Raw genomic sequence first — 25,679 nt, 5'->3', positions numbered from 1 at the left:
TAGTAAACAACCTAGTCTTTTATTTGCTCAAGGCCAGCTGTTGCAGGCCCCAAGGACCCCAGACTTCCAAAACAGACAGAGGGAGGGGGTAAACCCCTCTGCCTACCAGGTGCTGCTTGCCCCGACCCTGCTTTCTGCAGGAGGTGGGAAGGGACATAGACTTTACATCTGTGCCATCATATATATCCTTGGCTTTCAGGTATTATGAATATTCAGTTAGTGTAGAGAAGGAAACTGAGGCACATTGAACCTCCCCCGCCAGGCTTCTATTGGCTAATCGGAGGTTGGGCTACTTCCTCTTCTTCTCCACCCACAGAAGAATGAACTATAGACAGCCTGGTGAGGGTCTCAGGAGCCCATCTGGTGGCCTGTGTGTGTGGGGGAGGCCAGCCAGGGTCAAGGGCTGGGGGTGGGGGGAGCAGGAGGAGGGGTGTGGCTGGGATAGCAGCTGCTGGGTGAGGGGGAGGGAGTCAGTATTGAATAGGGGACCCCAGCTGGGGTTCCATAATGATATCAGTGGGGGACAGACAGAGCCCTCTGCTGTCCAGATGGGGAAACTGAGGCGGAGACTCCTCCAGTCTTTGGGAAGGGAGGGGTTTCCCATCAGTTATTCAGGTCCATCCATCTTCTCCACAAATGTGGCCATGAGCTGGAGTGCTCATTGGCAGTCACTCAGTGCTCAGACTGAGACAGGAATGGAAGGCAGCTGGGTCACCTGGCCACACGGCCCCCCTCTGCTCCTGACACACCAGAGGGGCACCCTCCCCCACCTCAGCTGCTGGGAAGGAGCTCTGGGCTCAGGAGCCTGACTGCCTGCTTTTCCCTGCTCACGTGCCTGAGAAAGGCTCATTTTTAGCACCTGGCCTCTTTTCCCTGCCTGGAGGGAGCTTGGGGGATAGAGCAGGGAAGAAGGCAGCCACGGGGGACAGGGAGACCTGAAGGCTGGGCCCAAGGGGATGTTTGTCTGTTCCGTTCTCCCCCTGCAAGGGTGCCGAGGAAGAGAGGGGCCCTCAGCCTCCATGCAGCGTGGAAATGAAGAGGACGCTGTCCTGGTCCTGCAGCTGGTAGTCCAGCTCACCCTGGGGCAGGAGAGAGGACAGGGACCATCAGGACACGGTCTAGTTTCTCCCCAGGTGTTGGGAAGGGAACCAGGGAGGACTTGCTGCTCTTAGAAAGACAGACTTTGCCAATTGAAATGGGTGCTCTGTACATCAACATTCAAGTCTAGAGGTGGTCCTAGATCTCACACTCACCCCCCCCAAGCAGCCCATTCTCTCCTCACTTGGGGTGGGACACTTGAGTAGCATCAGTTCAGGGGCTGGAGTGGCACAGAGATTATCCAGCCACCCTATCTGGGCTTAATGAGAGGCCCAAAGCTTTTCTACTGAAGCAGCGGCTGGGAGAGCAGGGGCTGGGAGAGCAGGGGTAGGGGCTGGGAGAGGGGTACCCCCCTATGCTGAGGTACTGACCAGCAATTCCCAGTCGGCATCATTAATCAGCACCAGAATTCCTGGTCGCCTGTGGAAAAGATGGCATAAGTAGCAAGGATTGAAAGGCAGAAGACTCTAGAGTCTTTGGGCCGTAGGAGAAGAGGCAGCCCTTCTTTCTGAGGTTTTGGTTAAATATCTGCCAGGCCAGGCGCAGTGGCACAACCTATAATCCCAGTGGCTCTGGAGGCTGAGGCAGGAGGATCAGGAATTCAAAGCCAGCTCAGCAAAAGAGAGGCAACTCAGTGAGACCCTGTCTCACAGGTCAGTGGTTGAATGCCCCTGAGTTCAATCCCCAGTACTCCCCCCCCAAAAAAAAAATCTTAAAAGTAGAGGAACCCAGGTAAAGGAACCCAGGTCAGAAGGCCTGGTCTTGAGGGCCAGATGGAAAGTGTATGCAAGTACCAATACCATTACCCAGACCTTAGGCAAATTATTTTGTTTCTCTGCACATCAGTTTCTTTTTATTTTTTTAGTGGTACTGGAGACTGGCCCAGGGACTTGGGCATGTTATAGGCAAGTGCTCTATCACTGAGCTACATCCCAGGGCCATTTTTGGATTTTATTTTGAGACAAGGTCTCATTAAGCTGCTAAGGCTAGCCTCAAACTTGAGATGCTCTTGTTTCAGCCTCCTGAGTAGCTGAGGTTACAGGCATAAGCTGCTGCACCCAGCTGCACATCTGTTTCTTCATCTGAAAATGGGGTAAGCAGGCGCCTGAGTCACAGGTGTGCCCAAGGATGCAAAGAGATACAAAGGGCTTGCTGGCCACACTGTCATGATAACTGGAGAAGCAGCATACTTTTCCTGGGGTTTAATCTTAGTATTTTAGGCCCCAGATAGGAAGAACTCCAGCTTCAAGGCCCCCCACATGCCCATGCTTCCCCTTGAGAGGAGGCTACCTTAGCTCTTATAGATCAGGGATGGTTGCCAGCGGGACCTGAATGCTCAAGAGTAGCTCTACCTCAGATCCACAAGGCAGCTTAGCTGGCTCCTACTGGCAGTAGCCCAAAGGGCACTGCTATTCTCGCAGGTGGCCTCTGGGACTGCTGCACCAGGGTCTGAACCAGAGGCCCTGGGGGGCACCCCTAGCCCTCAGGAACTGAAGGAGCCTCACAACTGTGTTACCTGCCTCTTTTACTTAAGCTTGAAGAGGCCTTGTTAGAAGTGACGTGACTCCCTGGCACATGGAAGCTGGTCCTTTGCCATCAGGCTGGGCTAGGCTGGGTGAGAGAGGTAGGAAAGCTTTGGACTTTTATAGGGTATCCATAATGAGAGATTAAATGTGTGTTCCTGAGAGGGTACATGCATGCAGTTAATGACCCCTGGAATCTGAGACCTGTGTGTCCCATATAGTACCTACTGGCCATATGTTGCTATTTATATTATAATGAAATAAAATGGAATGTTTAGTTCCTCACTCACACTAGCTGCACTACAAGAGCTCAACAGCCCCATGTGGCAGCAGTTACCACACTGGACAGCACACATATGGAACATCTCCATCACTGCAAAAAGTTCTATGGGATAGCACTGTCCTAGATAGTTCAATGACAAGAGGGACCTTGAGCAGCATCTTTTTCTTAGAATTTTCTGTATATAGAGAGTAATGGAGGCCCAAAGAAGCAAAGTAACTTGCCTCAGATTTCACAGCAAGTTTGTGGCTGCCAGAAGGTGTAACTGGATTTTTTGGAGAAATTCACCAGGCTCCTTTCATCACGTGTGTGTTGCCCAGGTCTTGTGCATGAGAGGCAGGCACTCTACCAACTGAGCTGTGTCCCCGGCCCCTTGTGAGGGCTTTTAACAAATTCCGGACAGTCTAGTGTGGTATCAAGAAAACTGAAAATCGACCTCAGACAGAACTGGATAGCTCTTTTCTCAGAGGAGACAGGGAGAACAAAGAGGGAACAGGACCTAGAGGAGGCTGAGACTGAACCCAAGGATAGGGGCCCAGACGTCCTTCCCACCCTGTCTTCTTCAGGGAAGAGAGGAAGGGACTCACACACTGTCTCCCTGGAGGAACAGCTCTGGCCGCTCTTTTAGCAAATTCTTCTTGATCCAGATGAGGAGATTCCGGATGTCCCCTGGAGAGGAAGACACAACTAATATCAAACCCAGGTGATTATTTTTTGTTTTGTTTTATTACCAGGGATTGAACCCAGGGTTGCTTAACCACTGGGCCACATCCCAGGCCCTTTTTACTACTTTTTAAAACTTCAAAAATAGGGTCTTGCTTAGTTGCTAAGGCTGGCCTCAAACTTGTGATTCTCCAGAGTCAGCCTCCTGAGTCTCTGGGATTACAAACATGCGCCACCTGGTTCAGCTCTGAGGCTGGCTCTGAACTCACAATCCTCTTGCCTTAGCTTCCTGAGTTGCTAGTATTATAAGCTTGCACCATGGTGCCCGGTTCATGCTAATCTTCTTTGTATTATTACAATTTTAGAAAGTGTGATGCTGAAGTGAGCACTTTTTTTTAATATTTATTTTTTAGTTTTAGGCGGACACAATATCTTTATTTATTTATTTATATGTGGTGCTGAGGATCGAACCCAGTGCCTTGCGCATGCCAGGCGAGCACGCTATCACTTGAGCCACATGCCCAGCCAATGTGAGCACTTATTTTTGATCTGTTAAGTAGCAAGGGATCCTGCCCCTCAGCCTCCCCAGTCACTGGGACTACAGGTGTATGCCACCACAGGCAGCTCAAACCTAAATGATTCTTGGGTCCCAAAACCTTGCCTGGCCCAGAAGGGAGTGCATGTGGGAGCTTACAAGGCTTTTTTTGGACTAGGCTGGGATGGTCCAGGAATTTGTGGGTTCTTAAGATGAGGAAACGAATTAGGAGAGGTTAATGACTTTTCAGAGAGATCTTCACTGAAAGTGGCCCCTGGCCCTGCTGAAAGCTTGAAAAAGGACTAGCCTTTACCTATAGCAAGGGACTCAAGACAGTCACATCTTAAGGTCTGGGAGACAAAACCCCACCCACAAGTCCTGGAAGCTGATCTGGACTGCCCCAGCCAGGCTTCTGAGAGGGCCCTGAAGAGCCCCTTCCACCTCCATCTCCAGCCAGTCCTAGATGGAGAGGATTGGGCTTTGCTCTTGGAAGGGTCTGCATATATTTCCCTTTGTGAGGGGAGAAAAACAATCACTGAGCTGATAACATCAGTTAATTTCCTCTAGCACAGGGAGAGAAGGATCCTTCACCAGCCAGGGACACTGACAGATCACTCTCCGCCACTCCCTGCCTCCAGAGCCCTCAAGACTGGGGATGGCTACCTTGAAGACGCAAGAGGTTCAGGGTCAAAAGGGCCTCTCCTGCTCAACTGAACACCAAGATCTGCTTCATTGTGGATCTGGTGTTCTGGAGCAGCCACCAGTCTCTGTGTACTCACACGGAGGCTAAGAGGCTGGGTCACCTCAGGATCAAAGGTGCCAGGCCACAGCACACTGGGATCTGGCTCTATAAATTGCTTGGACATGAAGAGGTTTTTGCTCTGTGCTCCATGTGGATTTGGAAGCGCAGCTCACATGCAACTGCGGCCTTGGGTAGGGCTGGAAGCACTCTCCCTGGCCTGCATACCACCTTCCCAGGCGGAAGGCTGTAGTCAAGATGTGCTGAGCCTCGAGGTTGGGCACCAACACCCCTAGATTGTACACCAGCAGAACACAGGGCCTGTGCCTATAAACAGGCATAGTGTCCATAAGCTGAGGCTGCTACCTTCCAATTTTATTTATTTATTTACTTGGTACTGGGGATTGAACCTAGGTAAGCTCTATTACTGAGCTATACCCCTAGTCCTTTTTATTTTTTGAGACAGGGTCTCATTAAATTACTGAGGCTGGCCTCAAATTTGCAATGCTCCTACCCAGCCTCCTGGGTTGCTGGGATTATAGGCATGCGCCACCACTCCTGTAGTTCCTCCTTTTAAACAATGGAGTTTGCCAGTGGCATTCACCTGTAATCTCAGTCACCAGTGAGGCCGAGGAGGACTGCAGGTTTAAGGTTAGCCTCAAACTTAATTAGCAAGCCCCTAAACAATTTGGCAAGACCCCTAAAAAATAAAAGGGCTGAGGATATAGCTCAGGGTAGAGCATTTGCGTCGTCTGCGTAAGGCCCTGAGTTTAGTCCCCAGTACCACCAAACACAAAGAGGCTAGAGGTGTAGCTCAGTGGTAAAGCACCTCAGGGTTCAATCCCCATCACCAAAACAAAACAAATAAAATAAAATAAACAGACTGGAATCCCCAGAGTCCCTGGAACAGGCATGTGTGCGAGTACAGTCTCTAGCTATCTGTAGTCCACTTGGACTCTTGGAGGCTCCTCCCCAAAGCTTGGTTTCCAGAGGCTTTCTCTTGGCCCTGAATCCCCTTGGCCTCCACCTGGCACTGTCTGGTGGACCTCTGGCCCATATGTCTTGTGGCCGCTCGATAGAGCCGCCACGACCTGACACATCCATCAGGCAGCTTGCGGGTGGGGCTGTGCTTGTGTGTGGAGGCAACAACAGGCACTGGGCAGTGCCTGGACTGGGGACCACAGACTGCACCCCCACAACCCTATCTCCCTCCAAAAGGAGGGCATGTCTGCTCCATTATGGATAGGCTTAGGGGTGGGGGAGGGCCAGTGGTCATGCTGGGGTCATCCACGTGATGGCACCATCATGGAGTCCCGAGGGGTGGGCTGAGGGGTGAGTCTGCTGCCTGGTGCTGGCTCATTTATCATGATGCTCCTATTTGCTGAGGTCACTCCCTCCCTCCTCTGCCCACCCCCCAACCCAGGCCTGCCCACATTTTTGATAGCCGGTTTCCATGGTGAGGCTACCACATCACCACCGGTATTGTTCCCCCATGCTTGAATTTGAGAGTGGGGAGAGGTAGAACTCAAGGCTTCCTTCTCAGGCTGCAAAGACCACTCGGCCTGGCCTGAAACACACCCCCAGGGACATCTTGCTCAGCTTGTTGAGGCCCAGACAATATGCAAATAGGCTTCAAGCCAGATGGTCGGCTTCCAAAGGCACCCAGGGGAGGAGGAAGGGTTAAGCAGAGTCAGGGGCTGGTGGCTTGGGGATGGCCCTGAGATAAAGGTGGGGCTGAGAGACTCTCAATTCCACCTTTCCACTCTGTGTTCTCCTGCCTTTCCAATTCTGCTGAGAGTGGTCTCCTTCCTATGATCCCAGGCAACCATTCAAAAGACAAATATTTATTGAGCAACTACTATGTGCCAGGTACAAGGGAAATGGTGGTGAGCAGGATGGAAGCAGAGCCCACAGTCATGGAGCTAAGAGGACAGCAGTGAAACAGACACGACTTAAGTAGTTAAATAGGTGATAAAATGCTACCTCCTTTGTGTGGGATCAGGAAAGGCCTTTTTTGGGGTGGGGTGGGGTGGGTGGTAAGAGGGATTGAACCCAGGGGTGTTTAATCACTAAGCCACATTCCCAGCCTTTTTTTATACTTTACTTAGAGACAGGGTCTCGCTGAGTTACTTAGGGCCTCACTAAATTGCTGAGGCTGGCTTTGAACTCAGGATCCTCCTGCCTCAGCCTCCTGAGCAAGGGGATTACAGACATACACCATCATGCTGGACTCAGGAAAGGCCTTTCTGAGGGTGTAAACACTGAAGCTCAGGTCTGAAGAATGAGTGGGGTGACTGTGGGGGAGTACCCCAGACAGCAGTAAGAGCACACAGGAAGACCTAAGGCAGGATGGAACTGGCAGGTACAAGGTAACAGAAAGGAGAGGTTAAGAAGCTCAAAATGATGGGACCAGGGTTATGACTCAGGGGTAGAGCTTGCCTAGCATGCATGAGGCACTGGGTTTAATCTCTAGCACCACATAAAGATAAAAACAAATAAAATAAAGAAGCTCAACATGTGGGCTGGGGTTGTGGATCAGTGATAGAGTGCTTTCCTAGCACAGGCAAGGCCCTGGGTTCGATCCTCAGCACCACATAAGAAAAAAAAAATTAATTAAAGATATAATATTCAACTACAACTAAAAAAAAAAGAATTAAAAAAAAAAAAAAAAAAAGAACAGCACAGCTCAACATGAGAGGGACCCCGAGGAGGGGCCTGCTCTGGAAGGTGCCACTCTCTTTTCATGAACCCCAGCGGGGCTGACCAAGTATGTGCTGTTTATCTGCCTTGACCCTTGAAGCCCGATCCAGCTCAAATATATGGCATACCCTCCCGTTCCTAGCGTGGGTGCTGAGGCTCAGAACCCTGAAACTCTTGCTGAACACAGGGGCAACTGAGGGGGGTGAAGAGTCAGACTAAGACCACTGACTGGAGTTGGATAGTCCTGGTTTTGAGTTGGACCCGGTCACTTGTACTCATTGACCTTGGGAAAGGAATTTCCAGAGTCTCAGTTTCTTTGCCTTGCAAAACAGGGTGGTCAGAATGCCTGACAAGTTGTTGTGAGGACTGAATAAAATGATCCACATACAATTTTTGGCGCTGTGCCTGACCTATCAATGTTGTAATTATTCTGGAGTCCAGAGGGGGAACCTATCTCCTCCATACTCTCTGGTGTCCTGGGCTTCCACACACTTGCTCTACATAGCAGCCTGGCACCCCAGCTTTGAAAAAGTCTGTTGAGTCTAATAATTTGTCAGTCAGTGCTAGTTGGGGCTTTCTGAAAGAGAATTAGGGAAGTGGTAACATTGGGCTTCCTTTTTTTTTTTTTTTAATCTCTTTTTCCCCCAGGGCTGAGGACCGAACTCAGGGCCTTGTGCGAGCTAGGCAAGCGCTCTGCCACTAAGCTAAATCCCTACCCCCCCCCCCTTTTTAAGACAGGTTCTTCTTCTGTTGCCCAGGCTGGCCTCAAACTCCTGGGCTCAGGTGTTCCTCTTGCCTCAGTCTCCCAAATAGCTGGGAACAATAGGCCCTGTGCCTGACTTCTTCCTTCCATTTTTTTATATTCAGACCCATAAGATGCCAGTGACTGGTCAAAGCCCTCAGGACAACCTGGGAGTAAGGAATCACATCCTGAGGCCACGTGTGCTAGCAGGCAGACTCCTACTCATGGCACTGGGGAGGAAGATGGATACTTAATGCCAAGGTGTCCAGCATAGAAGACCTTGTGGCCTGGCCTGCCTGCTGGGGGAGGGCAAGTGAAGACAGCTGCTGCTCTGTGGAAGAGTGGTTAAGAGTTCCCCCTCTGGAGTCAGAGGGAACTTAGCTGTGGGCTGGATGGCCTTGAGTAGGAAGTCACTTGACCTCTCTAAGTCTTGATGTCATCTACCTTTCAACAAATGGGAACAATAATCCACACTTCAAGAAGGCTATGTGAGAATTAAGGTATAGCCTAGAAGCAGGCCACAGAGCGTGAAGCACACAGGACACGCTGAACAGACATGTGCCACAGGAGCACATGGCATGTCCATCCTAGCAGGCTCCTGGGAAAGCTTCCACCAAAATCCTTGCCCCAGTGACTTCTCCTTGTCTGGGGTATACATGCTGCCCAATATGGCAGGGCCACCAAGGGTGTCAACCCCAGGCTCTTGGGGCTGAAAAAGAACAACCTCAAGGTCCCATCTGACATTGAATCCTGCCTGCAACAGACTCTCATTCAGCCTCCTTGAACACCTCAGGGGCAGGAGGTCACTCCCAAGGAGTTGTGCTTCTCCAACAGAAGCAAGTTTTCCAGCCACTCCCATCCACTGGGCCTGTTGGTCCACAGGGCCCACGCCAACAATATGACCCTTGTCCCCATAACAGCCCTTCAGATTTAGGAGATCCTGGAATCCCCTAAATCTTCCCTTCTGTAGATTATACCTTCCTGTCCCCACCAAGGCTCCAAGACAGGGTTCTTCTGGGAGCCCACCCCAGGCCTAAATTGAAAGGGAGAAGAAAGAGCTGGCATAGGGGGAGTGAAAGAGAAGAGGGGTGGAGGGAACCTCTGAGGCTCCATTTACAAATGAATGGGGTAAGAATGGAGCAGTTTGTGGGCTAAACTGGCCTCAGAAGGAGGTTTACAGATGTGCGAGGGGACGCTCCTCATTGTTTAATTAAGCAGAAAGTGGATCTTTTCAAAAGCAATTTTGCACAGGGACTGGGAGGGGTGGGAGGAGAGGAGGGAGGCAGCGAGGGGATCAGCAAACAGGCCCCAAGAGCAGAGAAAGGAACAGCTGGCCCCAGAGAGGCTGTGAAATGAATGCTAAGCAGTTTAAAGCGCCCAGAAGCTCTGCTCAGCTCCTCCCCTCCTTCACCAGCCACCCTTTAATGTGAATCAGCAGGAAGAGGGGGCATGCGGGTGGGGCAAGAAAGGTGAGGCAGTCTCCTTCCTACAGGGGAAGGGGCTGGGAGCCTGGAGTTGAAGGGATCCTTGAGTCATAAAGGCCAGCAGCCAAAATGGCCAGACGGTGGTTGGTGCCTGCCCCCAAAATCCCCTCCAATTAAGGAGATGATGACAGTTAACACACACACACCACTCGCCTCTTGCAAACACATACTTGTAACTACTTGCTGGGTCTACACATCCTACTTCACAAAAGGACATATACTTACATCTGGAACCAACTTTTCCAAATTGGAGTTGTTCAACAGATATCAGGCTCAATAAAGAGTGGAGTTGGCCCATTTTCCATTCTACACATGGGGAGAGAGAGGTTGACCGAAGCCACTAATGTGCAATGCACACTGCCAGGGCTCCTCTCTTGGAGTTTCATCCCCTTTGGCCTCTCCTGTCCTCTTACCATGTGGGGTGGGTTGGAAGTTCTCCCCTGGCCCAGGACTCACAGGTCCCCTTTTTTTGTGAGACTTATCATAGTCTACAGTTTTTTTTTTTCTTTTTCTTTTAATACTGGGAATTGAGCCCAGGAGCATTCTACCTCTGAGCTACCTCCAAACCCTTTTCATTTTGACCAGGGTCTCATTAAGTTTCCAAGGCTAGCCTTGAACTTATGATCCTCCCGCCTCAGACTCCAGAGTTGCTGGGATTGCCACCATGCCTAGCAGTCACAATCTGTGATCCATGGCTCTTGCTATTTCAGCTGGAGTATCTAAGACCTGCTTGGCCAAGTGGCAGCCAGGGCTGGGAAGGTTGCCAGATGACAGATCTGGGCATGGGTTGGGGAGAGAATATAAGACTTCTCTAGCAGTATCAGGCCCCTTGGGTTCATGAGTGCCAGAGTAAGGCCTGGCAACTGCAAACTAACTCTGTGGCTGCAATGTGACCTGTGCCTCTGGACACCGCAGGTCACAAATGGGGACCAAGAGTGAGCAATAGGGGCATCTTGCCTTCCTTCCCTGGGTTGATGGGCCTCCATGTTTTGCTATCTGGCTGAGGAATGAAGGAACAGAAACCTGAGTCCTAGCTCCTAGCCCAGCTTCCCTACCTAGGTAATTGTGGACAGGTCTCAGGTCCCTCCTCCTTAGTCTGTTTTCCTTCCCTCTGAGGTCTGACTTCCTTGGTGATAGGATCTATCAGGGTCATAACAAAAGTTAAACTAAATAACCAATGAGGGTCATGAGTGAAAATAACAGTGTAAAAACTGGAAAACAGGTCTTGGGTGTGATAAGTCAGGGTGATTCAGGGAGCCTCTTGGAACAAATGATGGCTTAATGCCTGGACTGCAGAGACCCTGCGGTCTGGGTGTGCTTCACTTAAGTAATTATATGAAGAAGATCCCTTTTTCACTTTAACTTATTTATGTATTTTTTGGTAATGCTGAGATTCAAACTCAGGGTCTCCTGCATGCCAGGTAAGCTCTCTACCACTGAGCTACACCCCCAGCCCAGTTTCGGCCTTTAAAAATTGAAATAATAGGAGCTATCGCCTAAGAATGTGGGAAAATGATCTACAAAACCTACTGAGACTTTACCTGCCACTCCAAACTCAGCCTGTGCCCCCTTAATCCTGGCCTTCCTTCAGCACTCTACCCAGACCAAGGCTTTTTGCCCCTTGGAGTTTTCCCAAGTGCTGTCTCCCTGCCTGGAAAGGCCCAGGCCTCTTTGCTCTCTCCCTGCAGTTTATCAGGTTGGCTTCCTTCCATTCTTCAGTCCTTCACTCAACCTCACCTCCTTGAATTGAAGAGGCCTTCCCTGACCACTTGTTAGTCCCATTCCAAGCACCTATGTGCTCTTCTCATGCCAATCACTGGAGTCTATGATGGTACAGTTTTATGTTTGTTTCCTTATTTACTGCCGGCTCCATTTGAATGCCACAGTTAACTTCATGAAGACAAGAACCCACCCAGCAACCAGTGCACTGAAGGCACCAGTGCAAAAGGAGGCAATCAAAAAATATTGCCAACTACATGAAAGAATTAAGTACTTCCTACCATTCATTCCTGGCACTTGCTGAGTACTCTGTCGATGAATGAATGAGATGAAGCTAGAATGGTGAAAACTAGTGGGCTTTCATGCCAAGCAAACTTAAGAGGAAATAAATCATAATGTGCTATTTTAATAAACTTCCAGGAAAGATCTTTGAGAGGCTTTATCTGAGAACCCTTGCTTCCTCTCAAGGCTGCCAAGGTTGCGTGGCCATCTGCCACACTAAGAAACAAGGATCTATCATCTGAGGGTCCCCGCTACCCCCAGAAAGGACACAAAATCTTACTATCCTGCCGTTTTAACACCAACTACACACAGCCCCAGCTCAAGGTGAGCAGTACCCTGATTCTGGATAAATGTCCCCCAGCCTCTAAGAATGGCAGGGAGCCAGGGACCCAAAGGAGGGCCAGAGATGGCCATGGCAACCAGTGGATTTGGACAAGTGTAATTGTTTTGTTCCTGGCAGATGTGTCCACTTCAGAGGAATCTTATCAAACCTCACCTGATCATTTTTTTAGTGTCCACCTCCTGGAACCTCATTCCCCTGCTTCCGCATATGCTTGATGGCCTCGTCTCAGCCTTAGAAAGAGATTGGGCTCCTATCCCTGAGTATCTGCTCTCAGCAGGACTCACTGCTAGGGCTGTAAAAGACCTGACAGTCACCAGGTCCAGACCCTGCCCTAGGCTACACTAATGGTTACCCTGGCATACCTCTGGGTTAACTCTTTAAAACCTCCCCACTTGAAGGCAGGGGCTGACTCCTCTTGTTCATGTTTGTCACCTCAATGACCAGACACAGTGCACCTCACAGAAAGTGCTCAGTATATATTTGTTCAAGAAAGATTAACAAGTTTCTCCTTTAGTCAACCTCCCTCCTCCAATCTTTCTGGCTGGAGCCTTTTCATTAGTCTAAATCTCTGCACTGTCAGGAGAGTCCAATTGTTTGGTCCGTTCTCAGGGAAGGTTACCTCCTTGAAAAGACCTTCCCTGTGCTGCCACATTATAATAATAGAGGGCTGGGGATATAGCTCACTTGGTAGTTGCCTCACATGCACAAGGCCCTGGGTTCAATCCCTAGCACACATCCCCACCCCCCACACAATGGCATAATTTACTTCCTCCTCCTAACATCTCTAAGAGAGAAGGACTGCCATACCCCCTTCACAGCTGAGAATACTAGAGTTAAAGAAGACTAGGTCCCTGGCCTAAGGTTCTAAGGAGTATGAAACCTTCACAGAACTAAGTAACCCCACTTCCCTCCCACGAAGCTGGTTGATCCCAGAGAAGATGGGAGAAAAGTATTCTGGTGACTTTTTCTTCCTTCCCACCCCTGGCCAGGGAAATCCTACCCATTTTCACTGAACAGGGCTAAATGATCCCATAGACCCTCTCCTGCCCAATATCCACTCCCCCACCCCAGCTTAAAAAGCCAATACTCACAGGGCTCCTCCTGCCCAGGCAAGGTGACTTGATGTTTTTTTACACCATCAAATAGGAGCTCAGCACCACCTCTGCAAAGGAAGGCCAAAAAAGACAGCCAGGTGAGCTCCTGCAAACAGAACTAAGGATGAAAACTAAGATGAGAATGGAAGAAGAACTAAGGATGAGAATGGAAGTAGAAGCCCAAGAGATACAGAGACCAAAGTTCAGGAACAACAGGCACTGGTGACTAACTCTCAAATGCGACTTCCTGCTGTGGTAAGGTAGGTATAAGTAATTTTTACTAATAATCAAGCAGACTGTTTGCCCCAGAAGCAGCCGAGTACACAGTTACAGAACATTAGCTTTGGAGCTGCCAATTCCAACATGGAGACCAGGCTCCATCTCTGCCAACCAGGGCATGTGACTCCATCTTCTCATACCTTGATCTTTCCATCTGCAAAAATGCTGAAAAGCCTTGTAAGACCTTCTGCAGATCCTGTGCATCTCAAAGTTTCCTCTGGCCAGGTGAGGTCTAGAAATGACTCTGTCCCTGTCCCCTGCTGCTAGCCTGGTGGGCATACCATAGCACTGGAGGCTGAGAGTCCACTGAGCTCTCAGCCTCAGCTAGCATCCACCAAGAGTAATCCTGCCATTTATAAGATGCTCCTCACCTTATTTCATCCTCAAGGCATCACAGGGAAGAACTGGGAGGGAGGCAGATATCATTAACTCCATTTCATAGAGAAGCAGGCTGGTTCCTGGAAAGGTCAAGTGACTTGTGCAAGGTCAGACAGGAAGCAGCTGCACTAAAATATGAATCTAACTGGTTTCTGCTCAGCCCCAGCAGCCTTGCTGAAAAATAAATAAATAAGATTCCCCAAAGGTCAGAAAGCCCCCTGAGGGCAGTTTGGTTCATTTCTGCATCTCAACATTGTGCCCTGGGAAGGCAGGAACAGTAGAGATAATCAGAGTAAAGTACAGAAGCCAGGACTCCTGATGTGGGCAGCAGGATTCTTTCAGTGCCCCATACTCATCTCCCTTTGGGTCTCCTGATTCCCATCTCAGACCTAACATGGGTCTGACCTGAGAAGGCCCTAATAGACTTGATGGATGGGATACCTCCCAGCCTACCACCCTTTCCCAATTTCAGGGAACAGAGATGTCCTGAGACAGCCCACTGGGAGGCAAAGGCAAGGAAAGCATTGTCATGGGAGAAACATGGGGCGACTGTCATCCAAACAAGGTCACGCTTTGTTGATGCAGAAATGTGGAGGGGGAGCAGAGGCCCATCTGTGGCTGTGTGCAGGGACATTTCAGCTGCAAGCCCGCACAGAGCCTCCATTTATCTCTTTCCAAGAGCCTCATTTTCTCCTGGGTAGGGGTTGGCACATGTAGCAGCTGGGATGGGGGATGGTGACAGGCAAGGGGCTCAGGAATTGGGGGTCAGAGAAGATGGGTGGGAAGTGGAGGCACTGGGACCCAGGCAAACAACCAAGAGTGGCCAAAGCTGGTGGTGCCAGTCTCAGAGGCTGAGTCTGTTTTTTCCCTTTATAAATGGATGAAGGCAGAACCAGTCTGGCTCAGAGAGTAACCTGTCACTACTGGGCTCACTGGGCCCCAGGGGAGGGGTTGACACTTCTGTCAGCACATCTGGAGTGGGGGAAAGTGCACACCAAGCCTCTAGAGTGACCCTAGGAGGCAGACAAGGGGCCTGTTCTAGCCCCATGGACCCAACCAAATCTTCTTATGTCTTACAGGATTTGCTATGCAACTCAACTAAGACCTCCATCTTCTCTCCACGTGCCCAGACATTCCTGCTGGATGTCTGTTTATACCAGTGTCAGATACAGACATTCCCAAAACTGTCTTCCTTCTACTAGTTCATCTTCATCGTCTTTATCATCTATTCATCTATATTTGGTTCTTTTTAAAAAAAAATATTACTTCAGTTGTGGATGAATCTTTATTTTTATTTATTTATTTTTATGAGGTGCTGAATCCAGTGCCTCATACATATTAGGTAGACGCTCTATCACTGAGCCACAACCCCAGTCCTATATTTAATTCTTTATTTCCCTTCTACCTGCTAAAATACAAGCCTTGCCTAAAACAGGGCCTAGCACACAGTGGGCGCTCAACAAAAATTTGCCAAATAAATGAAAATGTCCATTTTTCTTATTTTTTCTCTGACCTCAACGGTACCCTCCTTTGTTAATACTTCCCCAACTCAGGGAGGAGGAAAAGGAATGTGGTAAAGAGAATCTTACATTTGAATTTTAACAGCCTGAAATGAAGGACTCAAAACACATCCATACTACGCACTTTTGAATTCTGAGAAAAAGCTCTGCTAGGAACAGTTCAAGAGGGAAGACAAAAGATGGCAAAACTAGTTACTGACAAGAGAGAATGGTGCAAGAGGCTTTTTAGAAGGCTCAAAAAAGAGCTGATGGGGGCTGGGGATATATAGCTCAGTTGGTAGAGTGCTTGCCTCACATGCACAAGACCCTGGGTTCAATCCCTAGCACCATCATACACACACACACACACACACACACACACAAAAAAAAAAAAAAAAAAAAAAAAGAGCTGATGGGGCCAAGAGGACTATATCTGCTCAGGGGTTAGAAACAAAGTCCTAACCCAAACTCTTCTAGGATCTATGATGGTAGGAAAACAGGGAAACAAGGGAGATAATGGTGGGCACGGCAGCTTCTTTACAAATCTGCCCAGGTTCAGGGTGAAACACATCTACTAAGAGATGTAGGAAGTAAAAGGTCAGAGATAAAAATATGCAAGGACAGAGAGCAGGGACTTGGGTTTGCAATGCATCTTGGGCATTCTCACTTCCCAAGAAGATACAATTCTCATGGGACAATGGTGTGGGTAGTGATGGAAGGAGGTAGATAGATGGGTAGAGGGATGTTGTCTTGTTTTGCTGGAACTCACTACTGCTCTTAGGGGTAAGGGAAGCTGAAGCTAGAAAAGAAGTAATTATGTTGGCCTGTGAATTCATGACTTCCTCATTGTTGCCCGCACAGTATCTGGAAGACAGAAGACATCTCTGGTGAACAAACACCATATCTGCTTAATGAGAATAAAAGGCAAGTTGACTATGGATAAATCCCAGCCTGGAGATCTGAAGCTTCTCCCTTTACAGCTCTACTGAGGCCTGTCAAGACAGAAGGGATTCTCCTAAAATGCCCAGGCTTTAGGGTACAGCTGGGCCAAGGGTGAGTGAAGCAAAATAGTCAGAAAGCCTGACCAACGTAGTTCTAATTGGATCCAAGCGGCTAGACAATAATCATCAATTAAAATGCACTTAACATTCATGAGGCTACCCACTTCTAAGGGACAGAAATGCTGAACACTGTAGGGCATGGACAGAGTGCTATTTATCTTTGTATCCTCTGTGTCTGGCTCACTGCCTGGCACATGGTAGGCACTCAATAAATGACTGGTGAATGAACCACCTAATGAAGGGAAAACATGAAAGAAACTGGGAGCATCCAAAGAGAGGAAAGGCATTTGGACAGAGGTTTTAGATTCCTATCCCTGACTTTTCCTCTCCCTTTCCCAGCGCGCATACACACACACACAGTCCCATCCTTTTCATGTGATTCTGGCAATGATATCACCACCCATCTTTTAGGGTCTCAGTTTCTTTGCTGTCTATAAGCTATGCAGTTTTTCTCAGAGTTTTTAATTTTTATTTTGAGACAGTTGCACAGGGCCTTGCTAAGTTGCTGAAGCTGGCCTTGAACTTGCAATTCTCCTGTCTCATACTCCTCCCTAAAGGCTACCAGGATTACAGGTGTGCACCACCATGCCTGGCTTTCTTTGTTTTGAAACCAGGACAAACCTGTTTGTTGGAGGGATAAGATAGTGGCTTAAGAAAATTTCCTCTCTACCGTTTTCTTCAGTTATTGATGTGTTCCAATCCCTACATTTTCATCTTGTGCAAAATATACTGCCAATATTAGTCTCTCCCAATATGGTTATCACATTTATCCCCATACCTCTACTGGACTCAAGATCTGCAGAGGCACTCAGCAAGTTTACTGACTATCCTGAAAAGAGCTTCAGGTTTTTTTAAAATCCCAAGTCTTGCGAAAAAGAAGAAGAAGAAAAAAAAAAGAGTTCCGTCTTGTCCACACATCCCACAAGAAACAAAGCCTCAAGAACCGTGTAAGCGGATATTGAAACTGCTGCCTGAAGAAAAGAAATCATGGGTTGGAGAGCGATTCTTTCAAGGAACCAGATGCCAAACCGATGGACCTGGTAAAGTGCGTAGAGAGGCCACCCGCTAACCGTCATGTCTTTTGAGCCTTACAGGTACTGGGCACAGCGGAGTACTCAGAGCGCACCTCCCCGCCCGTGTGTGCGCATCTATTCCCGGACATACGGCGTTGCCGAGGGAGACCGAGCCTATCAGACTCGAGGCGGGTGGCACGGCTCACCGCAGGCGCCGGGAGCCTCAGCAACTCGGCCGTGTCAGGCCTCGAGACAGGAGAGGAGTTGCGGGCCCGAGGACTTCAATCCATACCCAGGGCGCCCCAGCTCTGTTACTCACCCGAACTCCACCTCCACTGACAAGGGCGCTGCCATGTTGAGGAAGCCGAGCTCGCAGGAAACTCCCCTGAACTTCCGGAGCTCCCGCCCACTTCCGGTCGCCGCCTGGAGCCACGTCCGGAAAAGGCGGTGCCCAAAGGTCATTCTCCTCAGCTATTGGAAGGCGCGGAGGGCGGAGGAGGGAAAGTCACGGGCGTTCCCGGCGATCAGGAGTCGATGTGCCTCCGCCTGTTGGCGGCCGGGTTCCGGGACCCGGACTGGGAATCAACTTGAGACCGCAGCTAGGCGGAAGACAGCCCCAGCACCTTTTCGACAGACTGTGAGCCACATTACTGTTTATCTTGCGTTAGTTACAAATCTGTCTTTAGCCTACATACCGCTTAGGCGAGCCCATTCACTCGTCTGACGTCATAGTGACCTCCTAAATATTTCTGACACAAAAGTCTCTCCCCTGATCTATCAACTCACTGTCCAACCGCCCCTTTGGATATTAAGCTGGCTGTCACTACTCAGAATTTATTCCATGTTCATGTGCCCAGCATCTTGTTTGGTGCTATGGATGCAGTAGCAAGGGGCAGGGAGTGTGTGTGTGTGTGTGTGTGTGTGTGTGTGTATGTGTGTGTATGTTTTAAAACCCTCTTTGTGTTGGGAATCGAACCCAAGGCCTGGTACATGCTAGGCAAGCACTTTATTACTGAGCTACATTCCTAACATGCAGTATCTTTAGGGCACTCACAGTCTAACTGGGAAAAAAAATCTGTAATAAAATAAACATGCTGGGCTGGGGTTGTGGCTCAGTGGTAGAGCACTCGCCTAGCATGTGCGAGGCCCTGGGTTCGATCCTCAGCACCACATAAAAATCAGTAAAATGAAGGTATCGTGTCCAACTACAACTAAAAAAGAAAATATTAAAAAAAAACAAGAAATAAGCATGCTAATCAATTATATATATATAACTATATATATATATTTTTAATACTGGGGATTGAACCCAGGGGCCCTTAACCACTGAGCCACATTCCCAACCCTTTAATAAAATAATTTTTTAATTGTAAATGGATTCTTTTTTTTTTTTTAGTTGTAGTTGGACACAATACCTTTATTTATTTTTATCTTAGGTTGGAACCTAGGGCTTCACACGTGCTAGGCTAGCGCTCTACAGCTGAGCCACAACCCCAGCCCCTGAATCTTTATTCTATTTATATAAGGTGCTGAGAATTGAACTCAGTGCCTCACAATGCTAAGGCAAAAGCTCTACCACTGAGCTACAACCCCAGTCCCCCAGCCCTTTTTTGTATTTAGAGCCAGGGTCTCACTGAGTTGCTTAGGACCTCACTAAGTTTCTGAGGCTGGCTTTGAACTTGCCGTCATCCTGCCTCAGCCTCCTGAGCTGCTGGGATTATAGGCATGTGCTACCATACCCAGCTAAGAAAGGCTTTTTTTTTTTTTTTAAAGAGAATTTTTTAATATTTATTTTTTAGTTATCGGCGGACACAACATCTTTGTTTGTATGTGGTGCTGAGGATCGAACCCGGGCCGCATGCATGCCAGGCGAGCACGCTACCACTTGAGCCATATCCCCAGCCCAAAGAAAGGCTTTTAAGTGTTAAGACACTTCAATAAGAAAGGGGGAGCTGGAAATGTAGTTCAGAGGTAGAGCCTTAAGTTCAGTCCCCAGCACTGCAAATAAACCTGACTGGACTTGCTGGGCTCTAAAGCCTAAGTAGAGTGAATTGAGTGGATATGAGAGAAGCATTCCAGTGAGGAGAGCAAAAGGTGAAAATAAGCTGAAGCATCAAGGGAAGAAAGTGGAAGTTGGGAGCAGAGATGGAAATTGCTAAGAGATGAGGCTAAGCCAAGCCATGCCTTATAAGCAGGTAAGCATTTCAGTGTGTAGGAGCACTACTGTTTGACTTGAGGCTGTGGAAGGTTTGGGGAGGGATGGAATTGTGCTTTAAAATAACTCAGTGGTAGAGTGGTTGCCTAGCATGTGCAAAGCCCTGGTTCAATCCCCAGCACCACAGACAAATAAAAATTTAAAAACTTTTTTCTGGCTGCAGTGTCAAATGGTTTGGATGGAAACATGGAAGAGAATATGGAGACAACTGAAGTTTGTTACAAAAACCCAAGGCAGAAATGGAGTGGAGCAGAGTGGGTGTTCTATGGGTCTTCAAATATTAGTACTCCCAGAGTTGAGCACTGGTAGAGGATGGTGATGTAGCCTGATGGTTAAAGACGTAGTGATTATGTTAAGAGCTAGCAAAAAAAAAAAAAAAAAGAGCTAGCAGTTCGGCTGGATGCAATGGCACATGCCTGTGATCCCAGCAACTCAGGAGGCTGAGGCAGGGGGATCATAAATTTGAGACCAGCCTCAGCAACTTAGTGAGACCCTGTCTCAAAATAAAAAAATAAAAAGGGCTGAGGACTTAGCTCAGTGGTAAAGCCACACTGGGTTCAGTCCCCAGCACCAAAAACAAACAAAAAAACCCTAGCAGTTCAACTGCCAGTTTTTATCCAGGTCTGCCCTAGCTATTTCTTTGGGCAGGTCCCTTAATAATTTGTGTCCCAGCTTCCTCATTTGTAAAATAGGAAGAATAGTTTCTTACAAGGGCGTGGAAAGGACTGAATGAGTTCTTGGCACAGTGCCTCTTTCCCTAAAATAGGCTCTGTGTTGCCCATCTTTGGGGTGTAGGTGCCACTGCCCCTCACACAAATACCAAGATACTCAAATACTTGAATATTGATTTAAATATTTTGCTCCATTCAACCACCAAATTTGGACCAGTCTTACTTTTGACATGATTTTGCAATCTCCCAGATTTTCCCTGACACCCAGCTCTCACCCACATCTGCTTCCTCTGGCCTATCTGCCTATGGCCTTAGCTTCATGTGCAGTTAAACTCCATGGACAACTCTGGGCCCCTTCAGTGTGCCAGGCAGTGTTCTAGGGCCCTGACAAAACAAGGGCAAATGAGATACAGCTCTGGTTCTCATAAAATGCAAGTGAGTCTACATGTCCTACATGGAAAGGTCCCCCCCTACACACACACATACCATGCTACGTGGGCCACTTCCCCTCTGGAACTCAAGTTTCCTCAATCTGTAAAGAGAGTCTGAGACCAAATGATCTCTTAAGAGTCTTTCAGCAAAAAATATTCTTAGATTCTTCCACTGAATTCTTAGCTTCTCCAGAGCAAAAACCTTTTCTGATTCATCTTGGATCGTTATCCTGTAAGGAGGAACTTTGTACATCATAGGGATTTGGTAAGTGCTTGCTGAATGAGCAAAAAAAAATTAACAAGTGATATTTGCCAGCAAGGGCCCATCTAGAAAGCATTCAGGTCCTTTTACAGCCTCTGATCCCAACCAGCCTCTGCTGGGTATCTTAAGATCCTAGGAAGTGCCACTTCCCAGAGCTGGAAGGAGAGATTGCTTGGGAGCATTTGAAGAGCATCCTCCATTAGAAAAACATTCATTGAGCACCTGTTAAGTGCCAGGCCCAGTGCTGGTGCTGGGAACACAATGGTGCACAAAAACAGCTAGTTCCTGCCCTCTTGGGGCTGATGTTCAAAAGAATGGAAGGCAAAACAGGATGCATGGTGAGATCAGTGTTATGGAGGGGAGCAGGGCAGCTGTTGGAGGCCCCAACCCAGCTTCATGATCTCACAGAGGCTTCCTGGGAGTCAATTAAACCAGATCCACTGGAATTTAGAAGGAAGAGGTGGAGTTGGGGAAGGAGAGGGCACAGGCAGACCAGAGTTGTCCCTCCTTCCTCTAGATTCTAGGTAGTCCTCAGACTTGTCCTGGTTACTGGGAGCTCACCTCTTGAGTAAGCTGGCCCGGTTCTGTGGCTTCCCACCTCTCACTCAAAAGTGCTTCCTTTACCTGACCCCAATCCCATTCCCTTGAACCCCTCAGTGACAATACTGTTTTACCAGTGTATGCCTTCAAAGAATATTTATTGAACTTGAACATTGTCTTTGCATCTGCCAGGTGATTTACATGCATTACCTAATTTATTCCTCCCAGGGACTCCCATCTTTCCTATGAGTAAACTCAGAACATGAGGCTTGCCCGAGGACCCCTAAGTATGAGGCCTCAAACCAGATTTTTAGAGCCTTCAGGATCCCTTCCGCTGTCCCTATCATTGAGCCTCAATGCCTTCCCTTCAACTAGTCTCAACCAAATGTCTTTCGCTGGGACCCAGAACAGGGGTTTGGGCCCCAAACCCTATCCCTTCCAGCAGGCTGTCCAGCCAGGGCATAGGCCTCCATCCTCTCTGAAGCTTCTGGGGAGACAATGGCAGGGTTGGTGGGGGAATTGAGGGCTCGGGTGCCCCCCTGCCCACACCCTTTGTCTTCCCGCCTGCTCCTCTCACGCGCCCCGGGAGGCTGGGAGTCGCCTCTCGCAGGCTTCCTCCTCCCATTCTTGTGCTAATTGGGTGTCAAGCTGAGATCAGTGAGAAAGAAATCCGCCCTGGCTCGGGTTAAACTGCCGCCAAAGATGAGGGCTGAGCCCAGAATATCATTAGACCAGGAGGAAACCGGGCCTCTTTTGGGGGAGGGACTGGCAGCGCATTCAGGCCCCTTTGAAAGTCACTCAGTCGCCCCCTCCCTTGCTGTTGCCATTTCAATGGGCCCCTCAGAGGTATTTAACCTTCCCAGGAATTGAAAGTGATAGCCACGCACTGGCCTGGGCAGCCACTTGCCTGTCCCGAGGGCAAATGGGACCTCCAGGGACGCTGCAGCCCAGCCCTTTCCAGCCTTCTCCTGTGGAACAGGCAGGTTGCAGATGGGAACACTGCTCCGAAGGGGATTTTTCTCCCAGCTCTGCCATTCTCAGGCTCTGTGGTCTTTCTCATAAGGCTCAGATTCCTCATCTGCAGAATGGGGATGAAAACTGTACCTACTTTGCATTAAGAAAATTTAATGAAACCATGCACAGAAAGCCCTTTGCACAGGGCTGGTGCACAGGGTCTGGTACTCAGGCAGCGCCCCAGACTTGACAGCAAGTCTAACGAAGTTGGTTTGACCAGCTACTAGGACCTCCAGATGTCTGGCCTTGATTCTAATCCCCTTTACAAACCTGCAGCCTACTACCCCTCTTTTTACATTAATTTTTTTTTTAATGTGTGTGGTGCTGATGATTGAACCCAGGGCCTTGTGCATGTGAGGCAAGCACTCTACCAACTGAGCTATATCCCCAGCCCCTACATTTACTTTTTTTTTTTTGTAGATGGATGGACACAATATCTTTTTATTTTATTTTTATGTGGTGCTGAGGATCGAACCCAGTGCTTTCACCTGTGGGAAACAAACGCACTACCGCTGAGCCACAACCCCAGCCCTACTTTACTTATCTTTGATCCACTCTGATGGCATTGTGCCTCTCACTCTCCTGAAGGAAAAGAATGACTATCAATGACAAATAGCTGCTTTGCACCCAGAGAGAAAGCTGCACCTCTGCCTCATGGTGTCCAGTGCTCTCTTCATTCAGAGAAACTTCTAGTAATGAACTATAGAAATGACCTGGCATGTGTGAGGCCCTGGGTTTGATCCTCAGCACCACATATAAATAAGTAAATAAATAAAAATAATAAAAAAGACCCATTGACAACTAAAAAATATTTTTTAAAAGTGACCTGTTAGTATTGTCCTTCCTTAACCTGCCCTTCACTTCCAGGCGTTGGCATCTGCCTGGAAGCTTCTGGAAAGTCTTCCCTGTTCCAGTGTGCTTGGTTAGGTGCAGCTGAGCACATGACTTTGGCTTCTCTATTTGCCAGCTTCTTCCCCCACCATGCGGACTGGGGGCTCTCTGAGGCAGACTTAGAGCTCGGGGATCTGTCAGGCTATCAAGGGCAGCCTTTAGAAGCTGCTCAATACATGATATGGGGGCTGGGGATGTGGCTCAGGTGGTAGCGCGCTCGCCTAGCATGCGTGCGGCCCAGGTTCGATCTTCAGCACCACATACAAGCAAAGATACTGTGTCCGCCGAAAACTAAAAAATAAATATTAAAAAAGGAAAAAAAAATACATGATATGGTGGTGCACACCTTAATCCCAGCAACTTGGGAAGATGGGGCAGGAGGATTGCAAGTTGAAGACTAGCCTGGACAACTTAGTGAGATCCTGTCTCAAAATAAAAAGGGCTGGGGATGCAGCTCAGTGATAGAGCACTACCAGTTTGGTACTGGGGATTGAGCCCAGAGGTGCTCTAACAAAACAAAATAAAAATTAAAAAATATAGAAATCTTCTTAGAAGATGAACTGCATTGTGGTCTGTGAACTGTACCACTAGGTAAATGTCACCAACTGCCTGGTAAACAGTAGCTATTATGTGGTTAATTAACTTCACAACCATGTATTGAGCAACTGCAGCATGCATGGAGATGATGGAGAGCTGTAAGGCCTCCATTGTGGATGGTGTGGTGGTAGTGGTAGGGCTGGTGTGGAATTGGGAAACTTTCTCTGGGATCTTAACATCTGAACACACTTTTTCTCCTTTTAAATGATGTACATTGTGCTGAGATTTTCATGCATGATCTTGTACTTTTCACAATTCAAGGTGGGGACTCCTTGGCCTATGTATACAGAAAAAGGAATTGAGTGCAAATGGTAGAGCCGGGATTTGAATATAGGCCCATCTGACTCCAAGTCCACAGCTCTGAACACCACACTGCCTCTTGGTGACTGCTCAACATGGAGGAAGGAACGGGCTTCCTCTAGAGGTTCCTTCCCATTGTAGAGAACTCACTACTGAGGATTAAAGATATAAAGATGCTCCACTAACCAAGCTAAGCCTCTTGCAGGCATAATCAAAGGTCCTCAAAGGCCACCATAGGGTCTTCTGGGTGGGGTACCTGCTTCGGGAGGAGGCAGGAGGCACAGCCTCCTTGCTTCCCTTGGCTTGAATGTTAAGGTTTGGGACTGAATTCTTCAAACTCTGTGCACCCTCTGCTGGCCACATTTGGCAATGCAGACATACCTGCCACCCCAAATCCCTCAGTATGGGTAAGAGGCCCCTCTTCAGGTCAGCTCCCTACTTTCTCCCTACTTTTCTACCTGTCAGGAGAAAAGACTCCTCTTTCAAGGCCGCTCCCCCAAGAGGCACCTCAGTTTTCTTCACCAGGCTCCTGACTGCCTGAACTGTCAGATCATGGCCCAGGGTGTGGTGCAGAGCTGGCTCTGGAGGCATGTGTGGAATGAAACTTCCAGCTTCCTGTTGCCTTTTGCATCCAGAGGAAGAATAGTATTGGTGGGGGGGGGGGACTGGGGCTTGGGTTTGCATTCCAACCCCCTACTTCAGTGACTTTGGCCAAGTGACTTAAAATCTCTAAGTCCTAGGTCTTTCTTCAAATAACCCATTTGTGTAAAACCAATTTCATACACTGGACAAAGGTTCAACAGTGGAGATGAAGCCCCCCAGGGGTGTGTACCCCCCACCACCCTGGGTGGTGCTGGGACCCTTCCCTACTGCACTGATTCCTGGGTGTGACTCTAGCAATGGGGCCCAGGATAGCTGGCTCCCTATCTCACTGCTGCCTGCTGCTCTGCAGGCTAGGCCACCTCACTCTGGTTCTCTAATCAACCTGGGCAGAACTTTCCCATCTCTGAACAACTGGGGCACCAGACAGGGAGGAGCAGAGCACAGGCCTGGAGATGACCCTGCCTTCAGGGAGACTTCCCCTCAAAGCCCAGGCACCCTCTTCCTTATAATGGCCTTTTTTGCCTTCTGAATGCTTTTTGTTTGTGTATTTGTGGTACTGGGGACTGAATCCAGGGGTACTCTGAAACTGAATTACATCCCCAGCCCTTTTTTAGACAGGGTCTCACTAAGGTGCCCAGGCTGGCCTCCAACTTGGGAACCTCTTGCCTCAGCTTCCTGATTTGCTGGGATTACAGATATATGCCACCATACCTGGTCCAAGGC

General features: G+C 48.7%; 1 protein-coding gene, 1 long non-coding RNA gene and 1 pseudogene across 2 annotated transcripts; 1 reads left to right on the top strand and 2 right to left on the bottom strand.

Annotated features, from left to right (window-relative positions):
* Urm1 (ubiquitin related modifier 1) lies at positions 1-17,877 on the bottom strand. Its single transcript, XM_005321026.5, has 5 exons — positions 17,752-17,877; positions 13,200-13,270; positions 3,489-3,570; positions 1,470-1,518; positions 1-1,079 (listed from the first exon to the last, which is right to left on the bottom strand). The coding sequence occupies exons 1-5, from the start codon at positions 17,784-17,786 to the stop codon at positions 1,011-1,013; spliced, it is 306 nt and encodes a 101-aa protein (XP_005321083.3). The 5' UTR covers positions 17,787-17,877; the 3' UTR covers positions 1-1,010.
* Positions 13,265-19,797, top strand: LOC120889910 (uncharacterized). Its single transcript, XR_013438335.1, has 2 exons — positions 13,265-13,462; positions 14,939-19,797. It is a non-coding gene; the product is annotated as an uncharacterized LOC120889910 (long non-coding RNA).
* A 3,318-nt stretch (positions 19,798-23,115) lies between these two features.
* Positions 23,116-23,309, bottom strand: LOC120890180 (small nucleolar RNA U3; annotated as a pseudogene).
* Between the last annotated feature and the right edge of the window lie 2,370 nt (positions 23,310-25,679).

The sequence above is a fragment of the Ictidomys tridecemlineatus genome, chromosome 4 (assembly GCF_052094955.1).
Source record: "Ictidomys tridecemlineatus isolate mIctTri1 chromosome 4, mIctTri1.hap1, whole genome shotgun sequence".
Classification (NCBI taxonomy): Eukaryota; Metazoa; Chordata; class Mammalia; order Rodentia; family Sciuridae; genus Ictidomys; species Ictidomys tridecemlineatus.
This window is presented reverse-complemented; position numbering and strand designations above follow the sequence as displayed.